At 39.7% G+C, this 23,224-nt stretch overlaps 1 protein-coding gene across 1 annotated transcript in view; it reads left to right on the top strand.

Annotated features, from left to right (window-relative positions):
- Window positions 1–20,908, top strand: part of PKP2 (plakophilin 2) — a gene marked incomplete at both ends in the record, with an annotated part of 42,296 nt that extends 21,388 nt beyond the window's left edge. The window contains 8 exons of the mRNA XM_080360069.1: window positions 3,571–3,748; window positions 12,284–12,401; window positions 13,878–14,039; window positions 14,907–15,080; window positions 15,671–15,824; window positions 18,068–18,257; window positions 19,206–19,293; window positions 20,840–20,908. Coding sequence (XP_080216195.1) covers window positions 3,571–3,748; window positions 12,284–12,401; window positions 13,878–14,039; window positions 14,907–15,080; window positions 15,671–15,824; window positions 18,068–18,257; window positions 19,206–19,293; window positions 20,840–20,908 — 1,133 coding nt within the window. The remainder of the gene's footprint in view (window positions 1–3,570; window positions 3,749–12,283; window positions 12,402–13,877; window positions 14,040–14,906; window positions 15,081–15,670; window positions 15,825–18,067; window positions 18,258–19,205; window positions 19,294–20,839) is intronic.
- Between the last annotated feature and the right edge of the window lie 2,316 nt (window positions 20,909–23,224).

The following is a 23,224-nucleotide window of genomic DNA, read 5'->3' as shown; positions in this document are numbered from 1 at the left end:
TGACTTTGCTTCCAGCCACTTTCTTTCCCAGCCCACACTTCAAAGGCAGGTGAGAAGCGGCTGCAGACAGGAGGTAGGCAGTCACTGTTCAGCATATGCTTACAAAGGTCAGTGCTTCATGATAAGCTTGGCATATACAGTGATATCTAGGAAACACTGGATTTACTGTTCTGTACAGATTGACTACGTAGCCCGAGAAGGGCTGCAATATATAAAGCTTTTCCAAGCACAATGCAAACCTCTGAGTGCCTTTCTACCAAAATGTTAGTGTAGAACCTTTGGGTTTCCACTTGGTCTGCATGAGAAGCCCATCTCTCTTTCCACATTATAGTTATTACTTGCCTACTTTAACTGTAAATTATAGACTTCCAAATGTGTGATATGATAATTAACTGGATGTCTCCTCCCATAAGTGATTAGTAAAATAATCTTGATAGCTGATAATACCGCACTGATCTCTGGTGAAAGACTCCTGGCCAAGGGTCAAAAGCATGTGATACTCATTAATAAAGATGTCTAAGCTTAGCAGAGGAAAGCTTTTTGTTTCTACTGCTGTGTAGGAAGCATGGTACCAAAGCACTCCACCTGACAAAAATACACAAAGATAAGGAAGTTGTTGGAGAGAAGGAAGCTAAAACTCTAAGACACAGAGATTCTCTCATACCATTCTTCATTACCTGTCAGAAATATGATCTGATACTTGTGCACATGCGATAAGTACATCTCAACCTTAGAAGCTTATCTTTAAGGTCACTGGCTTATTAGTACCGCAGTGTTAATACAGATAAATGCTTGCCTAACATTAAGCCATACCATATCTCATATTCTCAAATAATATTTTGATGGCTTGTGTTTTCTTCTGACCTGTTGTTCTAGTCCTCCCTCCACTTTCTCTCTTACTGTGCAAAAGGAACTAAAAAGCCAGTAACAGGAAAGTAAGGATCAGGAGCAAAAATGTAACTCACTTGTTTTGATTTCATTACACATAGAACCTGCTCATCCCTTTGTAGATGCTCCCATAGGCACATCAGAAGTGCAGATGCAGGCCAAGACCTAGGCTGAGGAACAGAGTCTGAGCACAGTCATGCAGTGTGCCTTGTATCCTCCCATGAGAAGCCTGAAAGCAACTAAGTGTATGGAGACAAATGATGATTGTAGCAAGTGCTGTGTCCTGCCTCATAGTCTGTGCATCCCAAGCAAACACACAAAATCCCCCACCAAAGTGGCTTTGTGCTTATGACAGTTGTTTGAAAGCTGTTGTGAACCAGTTTACCTAATGCCCACGTGCAGAAAATAGCTGCCTGGTTTCTCCGTGTAATTTCTGTGCTTATACCACTTCTTATGGGGAGTGAGACCTCCTGAAGGTCACATTGGCTGGATTTGCTAGCTTCATAAAATCATTGATACAAGAAAAGGAACCATAGGCTCTATCATTGTTTGACATACAAACAAACTTCTTGCAAATCTCTTAGTGAAGCAATGAGGTTACTCGTGGAATAGTAGGAGAGGATATGACTTGGAGATAATGCAGGAGCCAATACAGGAATGGCGTTTTGTAGTATTTGGAGAGCATATGGAGGAATAGAAAGTAAAATGCCCGTGGAGTGGAAAAAAAAAAAAAAAATTAGCTTTTGAAGGTAAGTCAGATGAATTTCGAGGGAATATCTAACCTCTTGATCTTCTTATCATGCAGCATAAATCTAAGAAATGAAAGAAATTTTTTCTCATGGGGAAGATTACAGCATAAACAGAACTGTCATCAAAAGAAATATAAATTTAAAAGGAGACCCCACCCCTTTTCCAAATAACCATCTAAGGGCAAACTATGCCTCCATGAACACGTTATAGCATAGCTATGAGGGTATAGCCCACTCATAAAGACATTTTTGACTGTGAATAAATTCATTCACACCCAGAATGCCACTGAGAGAATCCTTCTGAACTCAGTGAGATAGTGCCTGTGGGTAAAGATAGGGGTTTTGTTGCAAAATTTACAGTGTGAGCAACATCTCAAACACTGTTCTGACAATTCTATTGTAGGTATCTGTCTGTAATCCAAAACACACTTGTTCCTTTTATTATGATATACTATCCTTGTGCCCTTGCATTTGTGCCATTCTGTCTTAACCTGCTTCTCTTACCAATGCATGTTTGATTTTCCTGTAAGCCTTATTTATCCTTTAGGAAAGTACATTCTTCTTTTTATCTCCTAAATCAGAGGCTGAAGAGTTGATCCCAGAAGAAGGAACAGACTCCTTCTGGCTGGCTTTTGTTTTGATTTTACTATTGCTCACAATAGCTGTAATTAAATTCAAAGTGTAAGGAGATACAAAAGAAACATTTTTTTGTTGTTGTGAACTGATGAAAGGAACATTCACTAATAATCTGCCAGTGTTTGGAGGAGGAGGTCTGTGAAACATAGAGCAGCAAGCTGGGGAAACAATGAATGCCTTTGTAGTGAAAAGCAGATACGTGTCTATTTCCAGGGAAATAGTACTTTAAAAGGAATTAATAGAATCATAGAATATCAGGTTGGAAGGGCCCACAAGGATCATCTGGTCCAACCTTTCTTGGCAAAAGTACAGTCTAGACAAGATGGCCCAGTGCCCTCTTCAGATGAAACTTAAAAGTGTCCAATGTTGGGAAATTCACCACTTCCCAAGGGAGATTATTCCAATGGATGATTGTTCTCATCATGACAAATTTCCTTCTTGTGTCCAGTAGAAATTCCCCAAGAGTAACTTGTACCCACTACCATGTGACTCTTTGTAAAAAAAGAGTCTCTGTCTTCTTTGTAGCCACTCTTTAAATACTGGAACATCTGTTAGAATAGGACATGAGCAAAGCTAATTATAGAAGACTATATTTGAGATTTGTTTTGCTGTTTGGAGATAAGGAGCAGACAAGATGTATCAGGTAACGTAATGATTTGTTTAGTGACAAATTTCTGGCCAGGAATGGCGAGCCAGTGATTAACAGCTTTCCCTCCTATGAGGAATTTCACTATTAAATGTTAGAGAAACTTGATAATGGACATCTCCTGTCTTCCAGCAGATTTCCAAAGACCTGTAATTGCCCTCTGAGTACCTCCCATCTACACCCTTTGCATGCAAGTTTATTCTTCCGCTCATTGGTTTTTACTTGGTACTTGGAAGTGCAACTAGTCCTGCCAGACATCCAGAAGAGATTAATTGCTCCCTGGAAGTGTGAAGAATGATCACTGGCATTGGTAATGTCAGCTCTATTAAGCTTGTGTTATTTGGTAATGGATAAGATGATTGCTGCAGATGGGCAAGGCACATGCAGAGTCATGGAAAACTGCACTTCTCAGGTGTTTGACTATGTAGAGATCTGACTTGAATGACATGGATAATTATGCCCCTTTTTTTGCCCTATTTCCATGTCCTCAGACCAGGTCTGATAAACTCTTATCACACACTTCTGCTCCTCATCAGAATATCAAGTGCCAGGCAGGCTCCTTCACTCATTCATTTCAAGGAATTTCAGATTAGGTCTTTCAAACTGTGGGGGAGTCTTTTTGCCACTCTAATTTTATTTTGGATATTGCAGGTTTGTTGTGGAATTTGTCCTCCAATGACCAGCTGAAGCACCTGTTGATTAGAGAAGCCCTGCAGACACTGACTGAAGCTGTTCTCATTCCTCACTCTGGCTGGCCAGATCGAGATTATCCAAAGTCAAGTGTTTTACCTGACCCTGATATCTTCTACAATGCCACAGGATGCTTGAGGTGAGCACTCTGTCTACAAGTACCCAAAACAATAGTGATGATAAAACAGGCTGCATACTTGTTTTCTTTCTTGCTTTGAACTTTGATGGCTCCAAGAGAAGAGTTTGCATACAGATCATATTTTGAAATATGGCCTCATGCATATCAGACCGTAAGAATTACTGTGCAATACAATGAAAACAACTTTCTTTTTAAGTGCAGTGGTCTCCAAACCTTTTTGATCATACATCCCTATGAGGGATGTATGTTCACCTGCTGTAATACCTGCTGAGTCCTATGAGCTTTACCAGGCTTAGGAACAGTTCTTTAGGTGGTAAGCAGAACATGTTCAGCAGTAACCAAGTCACTCTTTACTTCTGCTTGGCATATAAACCACAACTAACAGTTATATTCAGTAGCATCTCCAAGGACCTTTTGGTTAAATATATAAAGTTCATTTCAACTCATAATCACTTCTCCTCTAAATAGACTAAGTAAAGGTGACATGGTACATGAAAACACAGAGAAGTGTTCAGTTTTCAGCTGCTGCCAAAGATACTTGTTTTGATATATCATAATCTATAGCTAAACTAATTAGAAAATGACTTAATCTAAATTGGAAAAGGCCATATTTTAAACCAGAGTAAGTCCTGTGCAACTTTCTGCACAAGTTCAAATACACTGAGCCCAGGCTGCAGCCATGGGGTGAATGAATAGATTTACAGTTGTGTATTTACTGCTGCAATCAGTTAGTAGTCTCATCAACACAGTAGCAACTACTACAAAGAAACACCAAAGGCCTCAGTAAACACACCCCTAAATGACTGAAGTATAAAAATCACAGCTTTAAAGAAAGCACCTCTAAAAATAACAGACCATAAAACTGTGGCCATTTGTGCTTTTGAGTTCAGAGTCATTGCATGTTAAATAAATAAAAATATGAGTATTAGAGTTACATGTCTTTTGTTTTCACATTTTAAAATGTATGAAAGGACATAGTTTGAAATAATTAATGGGTAAAGTATGAGTGGAAAAGCATGGCCTGAGTTTGAAACTCTTCTTTACAAAGTACAAGGAATTAAGTTTGAAATTTAGAGACAGGGAAGCTGCCCAGTTTTGCCTTGCATGTATCTGTTTTGCTAACGTCCTTGAGTAGTTGTATCTGTATTGCATGAATATTTACTGTGTAAACAGCACTGTATCTGAGTCATGGGTGGTTTCAGAGGATTAAAGAATTGTTAGCTATACAAAATACTCAACAATAAAGCACCTCTTTCTGCAGGAATTCCTGTCAGCCCACTAACTACTATTTAACTTCATCTGTAAGTAGTAATTAACTTTCATTTACTCTGATGGCTCAAAAGAAAGTAGAGAGAAACATTAATGACCCATAATAAAATCTCTCTAGCTAATGCTAGTGGTGTTGTCTATGAAATGAAGCAGTTTGTCCTTTTTCATACTAATTAGTCCAAGCCGCATTTGTACAAAAAACAGTTTGGCTGTTAGCTGTGCCGCTCTGCTCCTCTCCTGCATTTGGACTCTGGAACCATCTCTTCCCAATGAGCCAGCCAGTGGGAACATAGAATCATTCTCCATTTTAGCATGGTATTGCTCTTTCTGAACTTGTCACTGCAACTTGACACAACTTGGTATGAGACAAATAAAGAGTGGCAGTAGCCGAATTGTTTTAATTTAAATAACAGTAGATTCTGAACATACCTCACTCTGTACAGAAAGTCAGAGAGCGAGGCTGCTCCAGAGCTGCAGCTGACTCTACAGCCTCAATGAAAAGTCTCTTAAACTGCCCTTATTGAGATGTCCAAGGATATATTACCTATTGTAAAAATATGATGTCCATATTCTAGTCCTTCTCAATGTTTAAGAGCTTGAGCACTAAAAATTATAACTAAGAGGAGAACAAGGGTCTGGACAATCTGGTAATGAGGTGGACTGTGAACTGGATGAAGGAAAGAAGCCAGAGAGTTGTGGTCAATAGGACAGAGTCTAGTTGGAGGCCTGTATCTAGTGGAGTCCCTCAAGGGTCGGTACTGGGACCAGTACTATTCAATATATTCATCAACGACTTGGATGAGGGAATAGAGTGCACTGTCAGCAAGTTTGCTGGTGACACCAAACTGGGAGGAGTGCCTGACATGCCAGAAGGCTGTGCTGCCATCCAGCGAGACCTGGACAGGCTTGAGAGTTGATCAGGGAAAAATTTAATGAAATATAACAAGGGAAAGTGTAGAGTCTTACATCTGGGTAGGAACAACCCCAGGTTCCAGTATACGTTGTGGAACGACCTGTTGGAGAGCAGTGTAGGGGAAAGGGACCTGGGGCTCCTGGTGGACAGCAGGATGACCATGAGCCAGCACTGTGCCCTTGTGGCCAGGAAGGCCAATGGCATCCTGAGGTGTACTAGAAGAGGTGTGGTTAGTAGGTCGAGAGAGGTTCTCCTTTCCCTCTACTCTGCCCTGGTGAGACCACACCTGGAATATTGTGTCCCATTCTGGGCCCCTCAGTTCCAGAAGGACAGGGAGCTGCTTGAGAGAGTCCAGCACAGAGCCACAAAGATGATGAAGGCAGTGGAGCATCCCCCTTGTGAGGAAAGGCTGAGGGAGCTGGGGCTCTTTAGCCTGGAGGAGACTGAGGGATGACCTCATTAATGTTTATAAATATATAAAGGGTGAGTGTCACAAGGATGGAGCCAGGCTCTTCGCGGTGACAACCAATGACAGGACAAGGAGCAATGGGTACAAACAGGAACACAGGAGGTTCCACTTAAATATGAGAAGTAACTTCTTCACAGTGAGGGTGACAGAGCTCTGGAACAGGCTTCCCAGGGAGGTTGTGGAGTCTCCTTCTCTGGAGACATTCAAAACCCACCTGGACACATTCCTTTGTAACCTCATCCAGGTGTTCCTGCTCCGGCAGGGAGATTGGACTAGATGATCTTTTGAGGTCCCTTCCAATCCCTAACATTCTGTGATTCTGTGATTCACAGCTAAAGCTGATCTGCAAGATTGCCAGCCAACATACTTTCTAGAAGACAAGAGTTTTTAATGAGGCTTACCATATTTGTACAGACCAAATATCTGAATTTTTGAAGAATAATTGGTTTGCATCTCTTTATTGTAAACTAATGCACCTCCCAAGCTAGGTCACTAAAAGTATTGCTTCCTTATGTATAAATTTCTAAAAAATCTCTCTGCACAAAGAAGTGCTGAAAAGTAAAAGAAGAGCATACCACAAAATAAAAAACTGTGCACTGAGGGAATGATGTTACTAATGAAGATGTTTAAAGAGCATATATATTTGCCACAATATAAATCTATAATTAGTCTTCCCTTTTGTAATACTAACATGTTTGTTATGTATGTTGATAAAGTCTACAGCCTGCAGCTTCTATTCCAGGGTAAAAATAGTTCTTTGAAGTGCAATACTTTATGCATAGTACTGTACTTAGTTATAGGAGAATGCCAAAACTTGTTTTCAAAAATTTACATGCACCTATTAACTGACAGGGACACCCACAGTACAAATCTAACACTAACATCTGACATGGGCATTTGTACAGTGCGACACAGTTACCAACTAGTAAATTAAAGCTCTCTTCATCCTCTGACAGAATTTCAGGAGAAGTGAATCTGCATCTAGCAGATGTTATTGCAGAAAACAACACTGGAATGAGTGAATGACTGGACCATTCTCTATTCTGCAAACCAGTTATTGCAACAAGGATTGTGGAGTCCTGAATTTCATCTACCTGTGTCAGTGTATGTAGTCACTGATAAGGAAGTTTGACATTAGAAGGATTTCTTAATCCCATTCTCTAGGTCTGTAATTTGTCACAGTTTTATGGAAATCATTAACCACAAAATATAATTAAAAGAAGGTGTGTACACCCCAATTCTGCATTAGCAGTTAGAATAAGTAAGGGTATAATTTAGTCCTGGAATATGATGAAAAGCACTGTGCCCTTAACAGGCAGAATAAGCCAAATCAAAAGACTTCGCTCGTTGACTGACAACAAGCTGAAGAAGTAAAAAATTTGTATATTAAACTACCTAGAGGAGTATTGCAGGCTTTTGCAGACAAGTCTTGTTGAGTTTTAAAGATAAAGTCACTTTTTCTTAGCCTGAAAGTCCTACACATAATAGTTCTGTCACCAGTTCCAATACAAGTGTGTAGAAGTCTTTAAGACACTTAGTCTCCTCCTCCATACTCCTTTTTTGAGTCTGAAAGGGTAAGATGCCAACAGCATACAGAACATATGGTTTTGAATATTATATATATATGTAAGTGGATTTCTGGCATGATTCTTCCTCTGATAAAAGGAAAGACTTAGTAGAAGGCTGGATGTATTTATTATACCTTGAAAGCTGATAATGATCTCGTTCCATTTTTAGCTTGAAATACCTGTTCCCAAAAGTTCTGCAATGTTTAACATTCCAAAATCTATGTTTAGTGATCACATTTCCTCCTGCAAAATATTTCATTTAAGTGATGGATCTAGCAATTGCAACTGCTGTGTTTCATTAGCGAGTCCTCCCTTTTAACTGCTCTGCAACTGGAGCATCCTATAGTCCTATGCATCCTAATTCTTCAAACCTTTCTAGACAACTGCCTCCAGAAAGTCAGCCAACCTCTCTGTTCCTGGTTCCCCAGCCAGTAAAATGGAAGTAATGTTTCCTCTTTCTTTATTATTTTTCACCCTCCATCTGTCCCAGCTCCCTTTTAACGTCTTTGTGAACTACACAGTGACCCACAACTAGCACGTCAGACCAGGAGGCTGTGTAAACATCTACTTCTTTTTGCTCTGGAGAGAAGCGAAGCCAAATCTCTCACTGTGTGTTGAAAAGTGTGATGGCAGCTCAATTTCATAATGGAAACTTCTAAGAGAGAACATAAAACAAATGACTGATAGCAAGTCTTTGAACCAAGGCCTCTTGCATAGCATTGCCATTCCTTTATTTCTATCCACTCTTATCTTCTCTTGCCTCCTCTTCAGTTTATCTGCTCCCCCAATTCCTGAAAGGAATTGTTATTTCCAGCAAGGAGCTTGCAGCCTGGTGCCTGTAGTCACTAAGTAGATCCCTGGATTTTTTTCCCTCCCTGTTGCATTTTGAACTGTGTGAGTCATGAAGGGAATGGAATTTCCAGAACTACTTCAGGAAATTGTTATCACATAATTGAGTTACATTCCAATTACCAGTTTTAGCAGAATGAGTCCCAGGAGTAAAAACGCTCTTCTTAACAGTTGTGTGGATCATTCACAGCAGTGCAAAAACCCTTTCCAACATACTCAGCCAGTGTGTGATTCCGTGCAGGCTTCAAGGGAGTATCCCTTTCATTTGATGCCATTTGCAATCTAACTGAACATACATTATCATTCTGTTTCTTTCAAAATCACCCTTGATTTTAATATGTTGTACTTCTTTGTATTTACCTCATATCTCTGGATCAAAATGATATTTCCCAAGAGGGAATTAGCTCATCCTCCACAAATGCCACAGAAATACGGGCAAATGGCTATTTTGGTTACAGATATAGTTATACCATGTGTGTGTGCAAGAGAAAACAGAAGCAGTAAATACAGGAGGAGATAGATGAGGCACATAACTAGATACAATGCAGCCACATTAGAATGGGGCACAGTTTGGGCATATCACCGAGATAAGTATATTTAAGCATGCCAAAAGCCAGAAATTTTTAATAGTTAGATGAGCCCAAAATGTAAGTTCTGAGTCATTCAAAGGAGCGCATCCCTACAAGCAGCAATCTCCCTCAGGCTGCATTCTCCCTGTGCTGTATTCTCCCAGCCACTCAATACCAACACAGGGCTGAAATATCAGGAACTGTGTAATAGAAGAGTTTTTCTATGAGAAGACTCTTGACTCCAGCTGATCCTTTTTTCCACAAATGTATTTGTCTCAGTGTACTTGTGACGAAATGGCAGTACAACAAACTTGCACAGCAGATTTGAAGATTTCTAGGTAGCCCTGAAGTCTCACCATGGAGTTGCCACAAGCCACAGTACTGGGCCAGCCCAACCATGTTAATTGCCCAAGCACTGGGTGTTTCAAGGGCTCCAGGAGCTCCACTGCAAGAGTCCAACTCCTGAGCTCAGAGCAAGGCATTCCAGTTGTCAGAAACCTCAAATTATAGGAAGCCAAGATGAAGTCAGTTTTACAATTTTCTAAGCAAAATATTACCATTGTTTCAAAATCAATATTTATTTATTTTTTTAAATTACATTTCTGTGAAACATCGCAGAAACATTTATTTTTTCCTGGTCTAAGAATATTTTTATTTCTTGGAATTTCTCAAGCTTTAATTAGCAAATAAACTGTCAAGTAAGCTTTTGCCTGAAATGTTCTTCTCTGCTTTGAAACCAGCTCAAACCTTACTCAGAGTAACATGGTTATGACCATAATTGGGCAAATGGGAGAGCAGGAGCTCTTCCCTTCCCCATCCATATTGTGGTGACAAAGAAACAGGGAAAAGTGGAGAATGGAGTAGCCATATGTGTACAGATGCACACAGGCACACACTGATATCTCTGTCTGGATGAGCAGTTGAGCATCAGCTTCCTAATGAAACAGAGTTTAGTAATTCATTTCCTTTGCAGAACAGGCCAGTGCCTCTGATTCAGGCTTTTCTCTGCCACCGGAGCTATAAAGCTACGTGTCACATCATATCATTCTAGACAGCAAGACCAGGTGATGGCCTCGCCTTGCACAGCCATTCAGCATGGTCATAGCTGTCAGAAGTTCAGGGATTTTTAGAATAATGTACTGTGATGAAGTGAAATACTGAATCAGCTGAAGTGTCTTTGGTGAGGGAAATTCCACACTTATCTGTAACATGTACAGTTCTGTCAGCATAACCAAAAACATATGAAAAGGGGGCACGCCTCGAATGTGACATATATAGGTAAAATTAAATTCCAAAGCAATGGCCATATTGAAGAATATGAATATTGATTCTGTGATATATAATTCCATGAGAGAATAAATGAGCTCATAAATGGGGATATTGTAAACAGCATGGCCGAAAGTAAAACTATAATTACAATGCATTAGTATTTAATCTGAATATTTTCTTCCTGGGAGAAAGAAACAGAAAAACTGCATTGACAGTATATAAACCACTACATTCATTTTACAATCATAAGCCATAGGAAAGTTTAAAGCTGTACTTTACTGGCTTTGTCAGTAATAAAATTTTAAACCATTGTAATTTCCAGTGGGTAAAGTAAGCATGCAAAATAAACACTCTGAAATTATCTAAAGGAACATGTCCCTCTGTGTTTGTGATGAATGTTAAGATTGGGTTATATTTAATATTTCAAACAAAAAAGCTGGAATGTGATACTGCATGCAGCCTTTTAGCCAGCAGAGCTGTGGGAGTCCAAAATAATGAGGCCTAGGTTTGTAATGCCAGCATTCCATAATTCAGAGTTTGTTCAGTTGTAAAAATAATTATACCCGAAAATTGTAAGTGTTGTTACTTCTCTGGAAATCAGTAGCTTATTTAGAGCCAAACTTCAAGCAACAATTTTGTGTTTGGTTTTTATAATTCATCTTCAAGTTGTACTTGGGTTACCACAAAACACATAAAATATTACCTGAAACCCAGGCAAACAGTGGCTTCCCTTGGGTCTGGAGGAAGCAGAAAGCATGTGGAGCAGTGTCTGAACCGCTGTGGTAGGACAGCAGAAGGCTTCTGCAGAAGACATCTGGCATTTTCTGCTCTGACTGAACAGCTTCTGGTGGCTTCAGCTTTTTTCTGCTTCGATGACATTAGTTTCTCTGGGAAGCTGGGAATCGGCTGAGCACGGTGTATTTTTTCCTCTTCCTTGTCCTGCCATGTCGTGATCCATCACATCAGCCCTTCATGCAGCAGTGGGGCCAGGCAGCTGCTCTGTCCTGCTGGCTCGGCTGCATTTGTGTCGCCCCTGCCCGCTCACATCCCTCCAAGCATTTCCATGAGCATATTAGTTATCATATCAATTTGGCACCATAACTGACTTCGGTGATCTTTACCTATTAATGTACAAAAGTTGCTAAAACTCTCTGAACATATGTCTGTTGATGCGTCATCCTGGATCAAGAACTGGTTTGGTGTAGGTAAATGCTAAAGGATGATTGTGTGCGTGGAAATTTTTACAGGTGTCTTTCCTCTGATATTTTGACATAGCTACTGTTCCATAGGCTAAAAATATATTGACAAATGGAATAATGGAAAAACAAGTCCAGTTTGTTTGACTGTTTAAAAAGGATTAATTCAGCTTTGAGATGAAGATACGAGTCAAGTCCTACTTTATTCATCCAGCCACAACAGTTTGTTTTTCTGAAGTATGTTTGTATGGGAGTGCACTGAAGTGAAAGTTTTGCCTAGCAGAGGCTCAGATTATCTTACAGCTCTAAAGAAAGGAAGCAGTAAACTTTAACTTCAGTATCTTTAATATGTAGCTGGAGAAGTTTGTCAGAGGAGCACAAGGAAATATCTTTGACTAAATCTCTTCTGATCAACATATTCCTCCCTGTACAGAAACATGAGCTCTGCCGGCCCAGAAGGAAGGAAAAAGATGAGAGAATGCAATGGCTTGATTGATTCTCTTGTGTATTATATTCAAGGAACTATTGCAGACCACGAGCCTAATGACAAGGTATTCTTTGAGACGAAAAGTCTTTTCCTAGGGGAAATTGCTAGGAGAATATTTTTTTGTTTAGAAACCAATGTTCGGGAACAGCTGTGATGTAACTGCCAAACTTATTTCCAGGGCTTTTAGAACTGTCACTAAAGACGAAAGTCCAGTAAGAAGCTTTCAGAACTGTTTTTTCTTATGCTGCAGTCCAAAAGAATAACATACCTTGGCATTGGGAAAATATTTTCAGAATCAGCGGAAAGAGCTAGAAACTTCTGTCATTTTTTTGTTTTATTTTGTTTTTAAATGTGACATGAAGTCACAGCTTTCAGAGATACTGAAACACCTGAAGAGTCAGATATTACCTTTATAGTTGTCTCAGGGAGCTAGCCAGCTAGAAGCTTAAAAAAATAAATCTGGTTACTTTCCTGTATATTTAGTGCTATATACCCCTTAGAAAATGAAGAACCTACATTTCTTTGGGTCACAACATAGTTAAGAAGCTTGCATCATTTAGAATGAGATTGCTTTTCCTAAGTTATACCTTCTGCCTAAGCCAGTAGCTACAAGGACATGGACACCTCCAGAAGCCAGTTTCTCTCACTCTCTTCCTCCCACTGCAAATAAACCATGAACATTGCTCAGACTAGGTGCTTGCCTTTTAGCTGGATGAAGTTGGGTGAGAAGACCAGCTGTCACTTATGAGAAGGTTAGCTGTAGTCTGTGAGGCATTTCTAGTGTGCCTGCTATAACTTGTGCTGTGTAATGGTAATTACGGCACATTTATAGCTCTGTTCTAGGATTAGTTAGTTGAGCTTCTCCATCTCCCTGTATTCAGTGCCATTAGCTTCAGGGAGAATCCAGCACATTACACTTGTGCCAATAGCTCCCTGCTGCATTTTGTCTTAAAACCACTCATTGTTTTTTTACTTTCAACAAAGGAGGAACTGCTAATAAAGCTGTTTGCCACTAGACTCATTACTCAGAAATTGTAGACCTGACCTTAGCCATGCCCAGAATGGCACATCAAATTTAAAAAAGCATTCTACCACAGAAAACTGCTTCCTCCTTAGGAAAGATACAAACCTTCCCTTTTGCTGATGCTACAGTGAGGTGTGTACGTGATCAGCTTTTCTCTTAAGCTCTTAAACATTCCTTTGCACACTTTCTGGTCTGTGCCAAATAGCACTCGCCCAAACAATTCCCAGGCACAATTCAGGAATTATAATGTCCCAAGACCATTTTCGACAGGCATGCACCCCACTCTGAATGCAAGCCCTGTGTGCCAGCTGGCCTCAGTGCTCAGGAACATCCCAGGGCATGTTTAATTTATCAGTGTAAATTCAGTCTTGTGAATCACCGGCACAAAGACTAGTTTTTCTGTGAGCCCTGCAGTTAGTTGCTGAAGATCCACAAATGAAAGCTTTTCCCATGTCTATACATGTCCCTTCAACATGTGCCAAAGCTTTTAAGATTTTTATTCATTTGTTATTTTAGGCCACAGAGAACTGTGTGTGCATTCTTCACAATCTTTCCTACCAGCTAGAGATAGAACTCCCTGAGAGCTATGCCCGGACCATATATATGCAAAGAAGAAATATTTCTAGCAATGATAAAACACCGGGCTGTTTTGGAACACGGAGCAGAAAAGTAAAAGAGGTAAAGCATCTGTTTATTTGCATCTCATTTTATTAATCAGTTGTAACAACTTCTGGAGAATAAGGCTGTAATCTACTTAACAATCTGTTATTGATGTATTTGGTAGTGTGATGCTTACTTGCCCCAAACATGCAAATTTATCGGTAGTCTTTACTAAAACCCATTATCTTGTTCAGCTGCTGATGGTGAAAATGACATAGCAATTCACTATTTCTTTAGCTAAGGAACAGTCTTCAGCTAAGGAACAGTCTTTAGCCACTCAGTTTCATCCCCGCTGGTGGATGTAATTGGTATCTGTACCACATACAGCAATTGTGCAAGTGCCTTACTAATGAGCAGGCATTGTCATGGTTTCACCAGTGAAACCAGCTTTAGGTGACTGGTCACTTCCATGATTTCCTGGCTTTTGAACTGTTTCACAACCTCCTCTTTTGATGCCATGTGATACATATCACAAATAATCTGGCAACGGGGAATTGTTGGAGAGAAAACAGGTATCGGGGCAGGGGGAAGCAAAAGAAAAGGATAGATTCCCCATCTATTAGTTTTGCTGGAGTGTCTTCTGCCTTCTGCTCTATCCACAGTACAACTCTAGCTGGCCTTTTCTGTTTCTCCTTGGCCTCAGCCCCCAGTGTCAATTGCTGAGAGATGAGAAGCAGTTTCCTCAACACCTGTCTCCTCTCTTTGGATGGAGTGGCCAGTATTATTAAATACTGAAATTTTACATGTTGTCATTTGAGTTCACAACTTGATAATGATTGCAAATAATCTGGTCAAAGAGAGTTACAAAATGTCTAGTTTAGCTTGTGATGCATCAAGTCATTTCAGGTCACTGTTTCTAAAGGCTTGATCTGTTTACATGTTTAGAAGCAGCAGGACACCCCAATACCTGAAGAAAAGAGCAATCCCAGAGGTGTCGAATCTCTCTGGCATTCCACACTGATTAGGATATATCTCTCCTTAATAGCAAAGAGCACCAGAAACTACACCCAGGAAGCATCCCTGGGAGCTCTTCAAAACCTCACAGCTGGAAGTGGACCAGTAAGTCAGCTTTTTTCTTTTTCTTGTCATTTTGTTCTTAATGTGAATGCCTAGAGTTTAGAGCTGCAGTGCAACATGGCCACAGATCAGGTAACCACTGACAAGTCACTGTCTCACAGACGTGGTCAAGAAATTGAAGAATATTGAAGGGAAAGTTATAACTGGCAGTGCAGCCATTTTTTGGCAAATATGGGGACTGCTTCTTCTCAGTCCATATACATCTTACATGTGAATTTGCTAATTTGTTGCACAATGAGGGATGAATAAACGTTAAAAGCACAGAAAAAAAAGGTGGTTTGTGGAACATAATCCGTCCCATGGGGAGAGAAAGGCTCTGACACAATGGCAGATCACTTTTCTGGTGAAAAAAACTAATGAACTTTGTCTGAGGAGCTGGCCATAGAGCACATGGGAGGAAAAGGGTTCAAAAATTCTTTTATATCACCTTCCTTTTCCATTGTAGCTCATATGTCACTCTGTATTTAAATTATTTTAAACGTACTTAAATTTAAGTAGAGAACCTGCTGCATTTTTTTATTAAGCTATACATTCATGGTAATGACACACTATTGTCACATGCCTCATAACAGATGCCGTTTGCGGTGGCCCAGACTGTTGTTCAGAAAGCAAATGGCCTTCCAAATATTCGAAATATGCTGCATGTAAGTCACCCGACAGTAAAGAAGACGGCAGTCTCACTGCTCAGGAACTTGTCTCGCAACACCTCTCTGCAAAGTGATATAGGTGAGGAAGGTTTAACATCTCTTGGGCTTTTGTTCTCTACTCTCTTTACCTTAAACTTTCCTTCTTTTTCTAAAAAAAAAAAAAACGTGCAAAAAACCTGATATGTGAGTTTAGTGGATTTTTAGGTCAAATACTTGCAGTCATTATACAGAATTGCAAATAAAGAGTTTTGCCTAAGAAATATTCTAACCTCAAGCTTTTTCTGACTTTTATAGTCCTCATCGGATACTTCCATTGATGTTACTTTCAAAAAATACATAATGGAAGTAAAACCTACACAGATTTAGAGAGGGAGTTTTTCTTCTGCTTAAAATAGGATGAGTGCAGAGTTCTGTGCTAGCACAGCTACATAATCCTTTGTGAGAAATCACAGAACATCTCTGATTCCTCTAGAGAAGATGGTATTTTCTTCTTTTACACCCAAAGCTTTAGAAGCTTGCAGCTCATACAGTTTTCCTGCATAAGTTTTTTGAGAATGGAAGCTAGAAGATGCCATAGAGAAAATAGCCCAGTCTTTTTAGAGGACCTCATTTCTAAAATGTTATAATTATTTTGACATCAGAAGCCATTTTTATTCTAAGTATTCTCATTTCAATTAAATGTACAAGATAAAATGAATTCACATGATTTTTTGTCCTTTTCTGTGTTCCCACCAAAGGCAGAAGGGGAAATTACAGGCATACTGCTGGTTCATGGGACAGATTAACCTCCAGAATTCTGCAGAACAGTCTCCTGGGCACTGTTTAATCCTTAGAGAACATTCCCTATTAATGAAAATATTGTAACATGGACTGATTTCAAAGGGATAATCCATATGGTGTTAAACATTACAAGTGGTGAATCCCCCAGAAAGAGTAAAAATTAAACCAAGAAGTTGTAATTTCATCAGGAAAAACAGTTTATGAAATCATATGGAAAAGACAGCATAGCATTAACTTTCTCCAAAGGTGCTTCACCTTCCACATTCACAGTCATTTTCTTGCTTTACCCATGGTAGAGAACTGGGGAAATTTGGGGTGAACCTTTTCTCCATGAAAAGGTGTTCTTTCTGACTGACTGAAAACGTGTTCATTCAAGTCAAATTCTCCAAGTAATTTTGGACAAAGGAAAACATTTGTGAGGGCATGCTGTTTCCTAGATCAAAGTGTCTATATTTATTAATCATAATGAATCCTTGATATTAAATTGAGATAAATTTAATATAAAACATCTCTAAAAGAAAAATTATTAAAAAGCAGCTGAAATTTTCCTTTTTTTACTTGAAAAAATAACATTTGTTCTGAAGTGACATTATCAAGATACTGCCAAATACACTTACTGAAAATTGCCTTCCTTGTTTTACCAATGGAAGAAAAGTTGAGCTATCATGTCTGACGTAATTGCTTTGACTGAGACTTAGCATAGCGGGCGGATCATTCTGCTTTAAAGGCCCTTTTCTCAATTGCGCGTAGTTTAATCTCTGTACACATGAACATTGTCACACACCATCTGGAGGAATAAACAGACCACGCAGAAATCAAAGTGCTCTATCCAAGTGAAACACTGGGCAGGGAGGGGAGAAGGGACAAAATAGCCTCACACAATACAAAAGTCTCCTTGCTTTCCAAATGCCTGATGCTACTTCTTACGGTGGGAGCAGCTGACTATGAGCTCTTGCTGGCTGCTGTAATTTTCTCCATCAGCTCTGGTCCATACAGCACAGATCTCACAGCATACAGTCAGACTCAACTGCTGTCCAAAGCTGTTGTTTGATGTTTGGTTGGCTGGTGGGGTCACATTCAGTATGGTCAAAGTGATGAGGTGTTTGAGTAGGGATGGACTTCAGAATATGATGCTCTTCTGAAATAAATAGCACACACACTGGCTCAGGACACTGAGTTCCCCTTACAGCCATCACCCTCTCCCAGTTTGCTGTATACCACTATACCCATGGTTACCTATAGGGCACACAGGACTCCTTGGGAAGTGGCAGCCTGCTGCTAGAGCATGCATAGTGTCCTCAGTACAGTAGACGAGGTATTAATGTGCTATGTATAAGAAGCAAAATAGATACTGTCCAATTTAGGACAGATGCAGCTTAACCTGTATTGCGGGGATGTAATGCAGATATGAAACCATGATTCTGTTGTGGGAGCACACAGCATGCCAGTAGGTGATAATGAGAGGACTAAGATCTTCTGGGACCCCTAGATAAATCTGCACCTGTTAGTAATGGAGTTGCTTGTCTCTCTTCCAACTTGTAGCCAGAGAAGTTTTGCCTGATTTGGTCTTGATACTGCCAAGTTCTGTCCTGGCATCTGATATTGCCTGTGAAACCACAGCATCCATCTGCTACACCCTGTACAATTTGACACAGAGCAGTTCACACAATGCACGGCTTCTCCTGAGTGCTGATGGCCTGCCCAAGATTATTGCCATCAGCATGAATGACAGGTAAGGTGATTGAGAAGTCTTCCCGCCCCCTCCTCCTTTCCCTGGGGAGAAAAAAACCTGCATCTGAAACCTGAAAACGTTGCATCTTAAGGTACAGGACAGCTTAAACGAGTTACTGTGATTTGAATAGAATTGCACATACTGGGAAATACAGAAAAATCTCTTATAACTTCTGTTCCATCCACAGCTAAATTTGCCATGTTCCCGCATTTTAAACAGTTCCTCAGAAGATGATGGCACAATATTCTAATATATATAGTGACTGATCATCAGATCGTATCTGTCCCCAAATAGTTTCTATTTGTAACACAGCCCTGATAATCTTTAGCAGAAAAATGCAGATACATTTTATAAAGCTGATAGAACTTGAAAAATATTTATAAACAGTCATTTTAGGTAATACATGTTGAATTTCCTTTAATTATTATTTAATATATAATCACAACCAGTGTTCACTCAAAATAAAATAATTTATTCTTTGTGAATATGAATAATTATTCTGTTTGCTTTCCTCTCTTATTTACAAAATGAAAGAGGAAATTCATCTCAATAAAGGAAACTTCATGAGGCTCTGAATAGTTTAAATCCTATCTAACTAACCAGAGATTGTACCTGCTGGAAAGATCCTTTCAGATGCTTGTTATGCTGAGAGTTAGTTTTTTAAACTGCGTATAAACAGCATGATAGCTGCTTGAACATGAAGGCTGTAGAGTACTTCATTTCCCTTTAATTTTGAAGAATGAGTGAAACAGGGAGGTATGTTGCAGGGAGCTATGTATGTAGCCTGAAACATGCTAGAATACCTAAAATACAGTAAAACAGCATTTAGGAGGAGAGAGAGAGACAGAAAATGTGCTATGAGGTTACGTTTGCTGAAGTTTGCACATGCACTGTGATCCTGAAGTGGGAAATTAAAGACGTTTTATTATTCTTTCCACAAAATTGCAGCAATATGTTCAGCAAAGCTAGCAGGGCTGCTTCAGTCCTCCTCTACTCCTTGTGGTCACATACTGATCTCCACAGTGCTTACAAAAAGGTAAGATCTGGGTTAGGGCAAAGACTTGTAATCTGTCCTTTCAGACCTAGAACTGTCATTTGTCTTTTGGGGCCTTGAGCACTTCTGCACTGTTAAGAAACAATCTGTGATAGGATTTCAAGTGGTGTCTGAATTTAGTGTTTCTATTACTTGTACATAATCCTGAACGAGTAAGGCATGCCCTTATTTTTTTCTCATCTGTGTTCATATTCTCTTCCTCTCTGTTTTTATATCCACTGGTAAAACTTATGAGAAACGTTGCTGCTGCCTGTCAGAAGTCTCTGATGGTGAGAAGTGATGCACAGTAGGAGTCCATCCATCACTGACTGAACCAACCTGACACATAGGGCCTAAGGTGTCAGTAAAAGCAAAGGCAGGGCAAAGCACCTTCCTGCTTTAAAACCAGAGCAGTTTTGTTTTCCTTATTGTTTATATTGTCTGCAAGCCCAGGTGTTAGTTATATTCAGACAAAAAGGTAGGGCAGCCTAGGAAAGGTGTTGGCAAACATTTACAGCCACAGTTAAAATCAAACAAAAAATGACCAGAATCAATCAACAAACAAAACAGTTTTTTCTCTCCTTTTGAAGTTCTATGACTGCTTTTTGAATACAAAGGTGGATTGACTTCAGCCTACCTACTTTTAACCTGCATTTCAATCTGTTTTCATTCCTTGGTTTTTTTGCTGTTCAGAATTTCTGTCACCTAGCATTCCCTATAACCTAAAATTATTCCATTTTTCCAAGTTCTAGCCTTTGACATTTATTAGTCAGCTGGTTCCTTCTTGTAGATTTTTTGTTGAAATTTGTTCGAAAAGTTACTTAGTGTAGTATCCTTTAAGAGCCCTGCATCACATTCAGCAGGGTACATTGCCCTACAAGCCAAAAATCTGCATTCAAGAATAAGGGTGCTATACCCATATAAGCTCTAATTGGGTTTTGTTGTCTCTGGTTTTTGGCAACCACATTCCTGGCTTTGCTGTACAGCAATATCCCCCATGGCATGAATTTTCTGAAGTCACTGATACTTTGAGTGTGCCTGTAAGACACATTTGTTGGATCTGAGTTTCAAAAAACGCTGAATACTTGTTCTTCCTAAGCAAATCATGTCCCCTAGAGATATCAAGTACAGCACTGAAAACTGCAGGCTACCTAACGGCTAGACATTTTTGAAAAGTTAGTCTAGTAAGTAACAGAAATCACTTGGTCAAATGAGACTGATAATATCCTGAGTCATTTTGGCATTGCCCTGTAACCTTTGTTCAGATAGGGTTAATCTCAGCTGACATTAGTCACCTAAGAGTTAGGAGCCTGTAGAGCTGAGCTAGAAGAAAAAACTCCCTGAACAGTTAGTGGAGAGAGTTAAGCAGCTCCAGTGATTCATCTCACATATCTTAGACTGAACGGAGTCACTCCTGGGAGATGCCTGTTCTGTCTCTGCTGATTGTGGAGGACTCTGCCCGTACCCTTTTAGACAGCTCTGAACCCACCCTTCCCTTGCAGAATTGGCACTGAAGATAACGAATTCTTCTGTTTCTTTCATTCCAAAGGCTGACTTTAAGAAGGCGGATTTCATCAACAGCCGGACCACAAAAGCTTATAACTCACTAAAAGATTGAATCAGAGCATAATACCACTGAAGACAAATGAGATTACACATCAATTAACGTAACTATCTTCACGTGGTTGGTGTTGTCATCATCAACCAGGAAGTATCTCAGAAAAAAGGGGCTGGTTTTATATAGGACTTGAGTGACCAGAGGATAACTGTTTTGTGTTTTTAATCCTAATCACTTTGTTGTCACTGTATATTTCAATTTGAGAAGCTTATATCAATATATGAATAACCAAAGATGGATTCTTCAGGACATCTGAGGTGAAGTTTCATCCACATTAACCACTAGTCAGAGCTTCAGGTGACTGCATTTGGTTTAACAGGCATTTACACAGAGGGGTTTGTAATGCTGATTGGCAGCAAATTCTTTTCAGACTGTTTCATAAAGATCATTTTGTACAGTGGGTAATCATCAAGTGCACTGCTCAGGACATAGTACTTTTTCACCCTTTTGTTTCTTTCCACATGCTAAATAAGAATCTCCAGATTCTGTAAGTATTCACAAGAAGCTGTTTCACCACCTGCATTATAAAAGCACCAATCAGGTTGAAATTATTATTTTTTGTATTGCTTGTATACATGTGCTCACTGGTTCTTAAGCCTCTTTTCTTTGAGATTTCATTAGCAACAGCAACAAAACTGATTTTACATAGGTCTTATTGTACCTTGTTCCGCTCATCCTCCCTGACATGGCTGTTGGAACTTAGAACTGTGTCCAGAAAGGGTTTTAAGTAGAACCAATATATTTCAGACACTTCGGGCTGACCTTAGATCCATCATTCTTTGCTAACTGGTGGAAGAGTTAGCTGCTGGTGATTTAGTGATTATTTTAAGAAAATTGTATTTTCAAAAGATTCTGTTGCTAATCTATATATAGTAAAGGGAGTGGAGTCTCGCCTTTATTTTTGAAGAAACAGATACACACACAGAAGAGATAAGGCTCTGTGCTGCTTAAGGAATTCATCTGATCCTGCTTCATATTCTCTTACTCAAAATCATCCTTCTCCCTACAGCAATTACATGCAACGTGATAACCAAAGGACTATGTCTGCACATGTGGGAATAGGTAACAGGAGAAGAAAAATTCCTGAGTACTTAAAGGCATGATATGATCCTCAGAGAGGGAAAAGAAACACTAAAAAACCCCATCTGATACCTTTAGTAAGCGAGATCTGTCTCAACAAACCTGTAGTTAAATTGTCCATTAAACCAACAGGATACTCATATATAAAACTCTGTGGATTGGATTATCAGCTGATATGGTATCTTCCGAAATCAGGGGAGCTAAGCTACATTTATGGCAACCAGGACTTTGGTGTATGTATTTACAATCCTTCCTGCACAAGTGGAGCCCGTCCTGTACGCCCACACTGGGCTCCTGGCACAGCAGCTATTACAGCTCCTCCTACCCAAAAAGGGACACACAGTCCTTTGAGCAGGGACCTCACAGAGGAGATCATCAAGCCTGTTCATTTCAACACTCCTGGCCAAAGGTCTAGCTCCTGCCAGAAATTTGCAACCAGCCAATTGTGACATTGCCCTATGTCCAAACATATTTCTGGATACTGGCAAGGTGAATTCTGCTGGTGGGTGCACATAGTTCTCACAGGGTTCCCGGGAAGTTCCACATGTGCGTGCAGAACAGAACGTGTCCTGGGGAGGTAGGCAAACAGCCCTGCTTTCCCATCACAGATCATTTTCATAGGGCTGTTAGTCCTCCGCATTTGCTTTGAATAACTCAAATCAAATGCATTCCAGTAAGAGGTTTTAAAAATACTATTGTTTTTTTAAGAGGTTTGTTTTCAAAATACTCCAGATCCAAAAGCAACACAGGGGAGGGGAACTTACAGCACTGCATGTCAAGGAAATTGTTTTTATAATTTTTTAAAAAATATGATAGAAAACAGACAATTAAAATCTTAACTTATTCTTCTGACTTGTTAACCCAAGTAACACTGTGTATGCCACGAATGAATAAACACCAGGAAACCCGGACACGTATGCTTTTACTGTCCAAAAAAGTAGCAATAGGCACAATTAATATACATAGAGTAAACCTAAATACAGAGCAGCACAGGAATGAAGATCCGCAGCATAAATGTCAGGAAGGGGGCTTCCAGAAACACCTTGTATTGGTTTAGTTCTGTGAAACCCACAAGCTATTCAAAAAAGAGAAAAGAAAAAGAGACCAATGCTGGGCATTTTTTGAGCATTTTCAAATGCCCTTCTTAAGATATCTAAGTCCCAGTAAGATGTCCCTAAGAATGGGGTGCAAACTTTTGGGGTTGTTTCTATTGGCAGCGTCTCTTTAAAATCAAAC

This window comes from Nesoenas mayeri (genome assembly GCF_963082525.1).
Source record: "Nesoenas mayeri genome assembly, chromosome: 1".
NCBI classification, from domain to species: Eukaryota; Metazoa; Chordata; class Aves; order Columbiformes; family Columbidae; genus Nesoenas; species Nesoenas mayeri.
The sequence above is the reverse complement of the archived record's forward strand: the minus strand, read 5'-3'. Positions and strand labels throughout refer to the sequence as shown.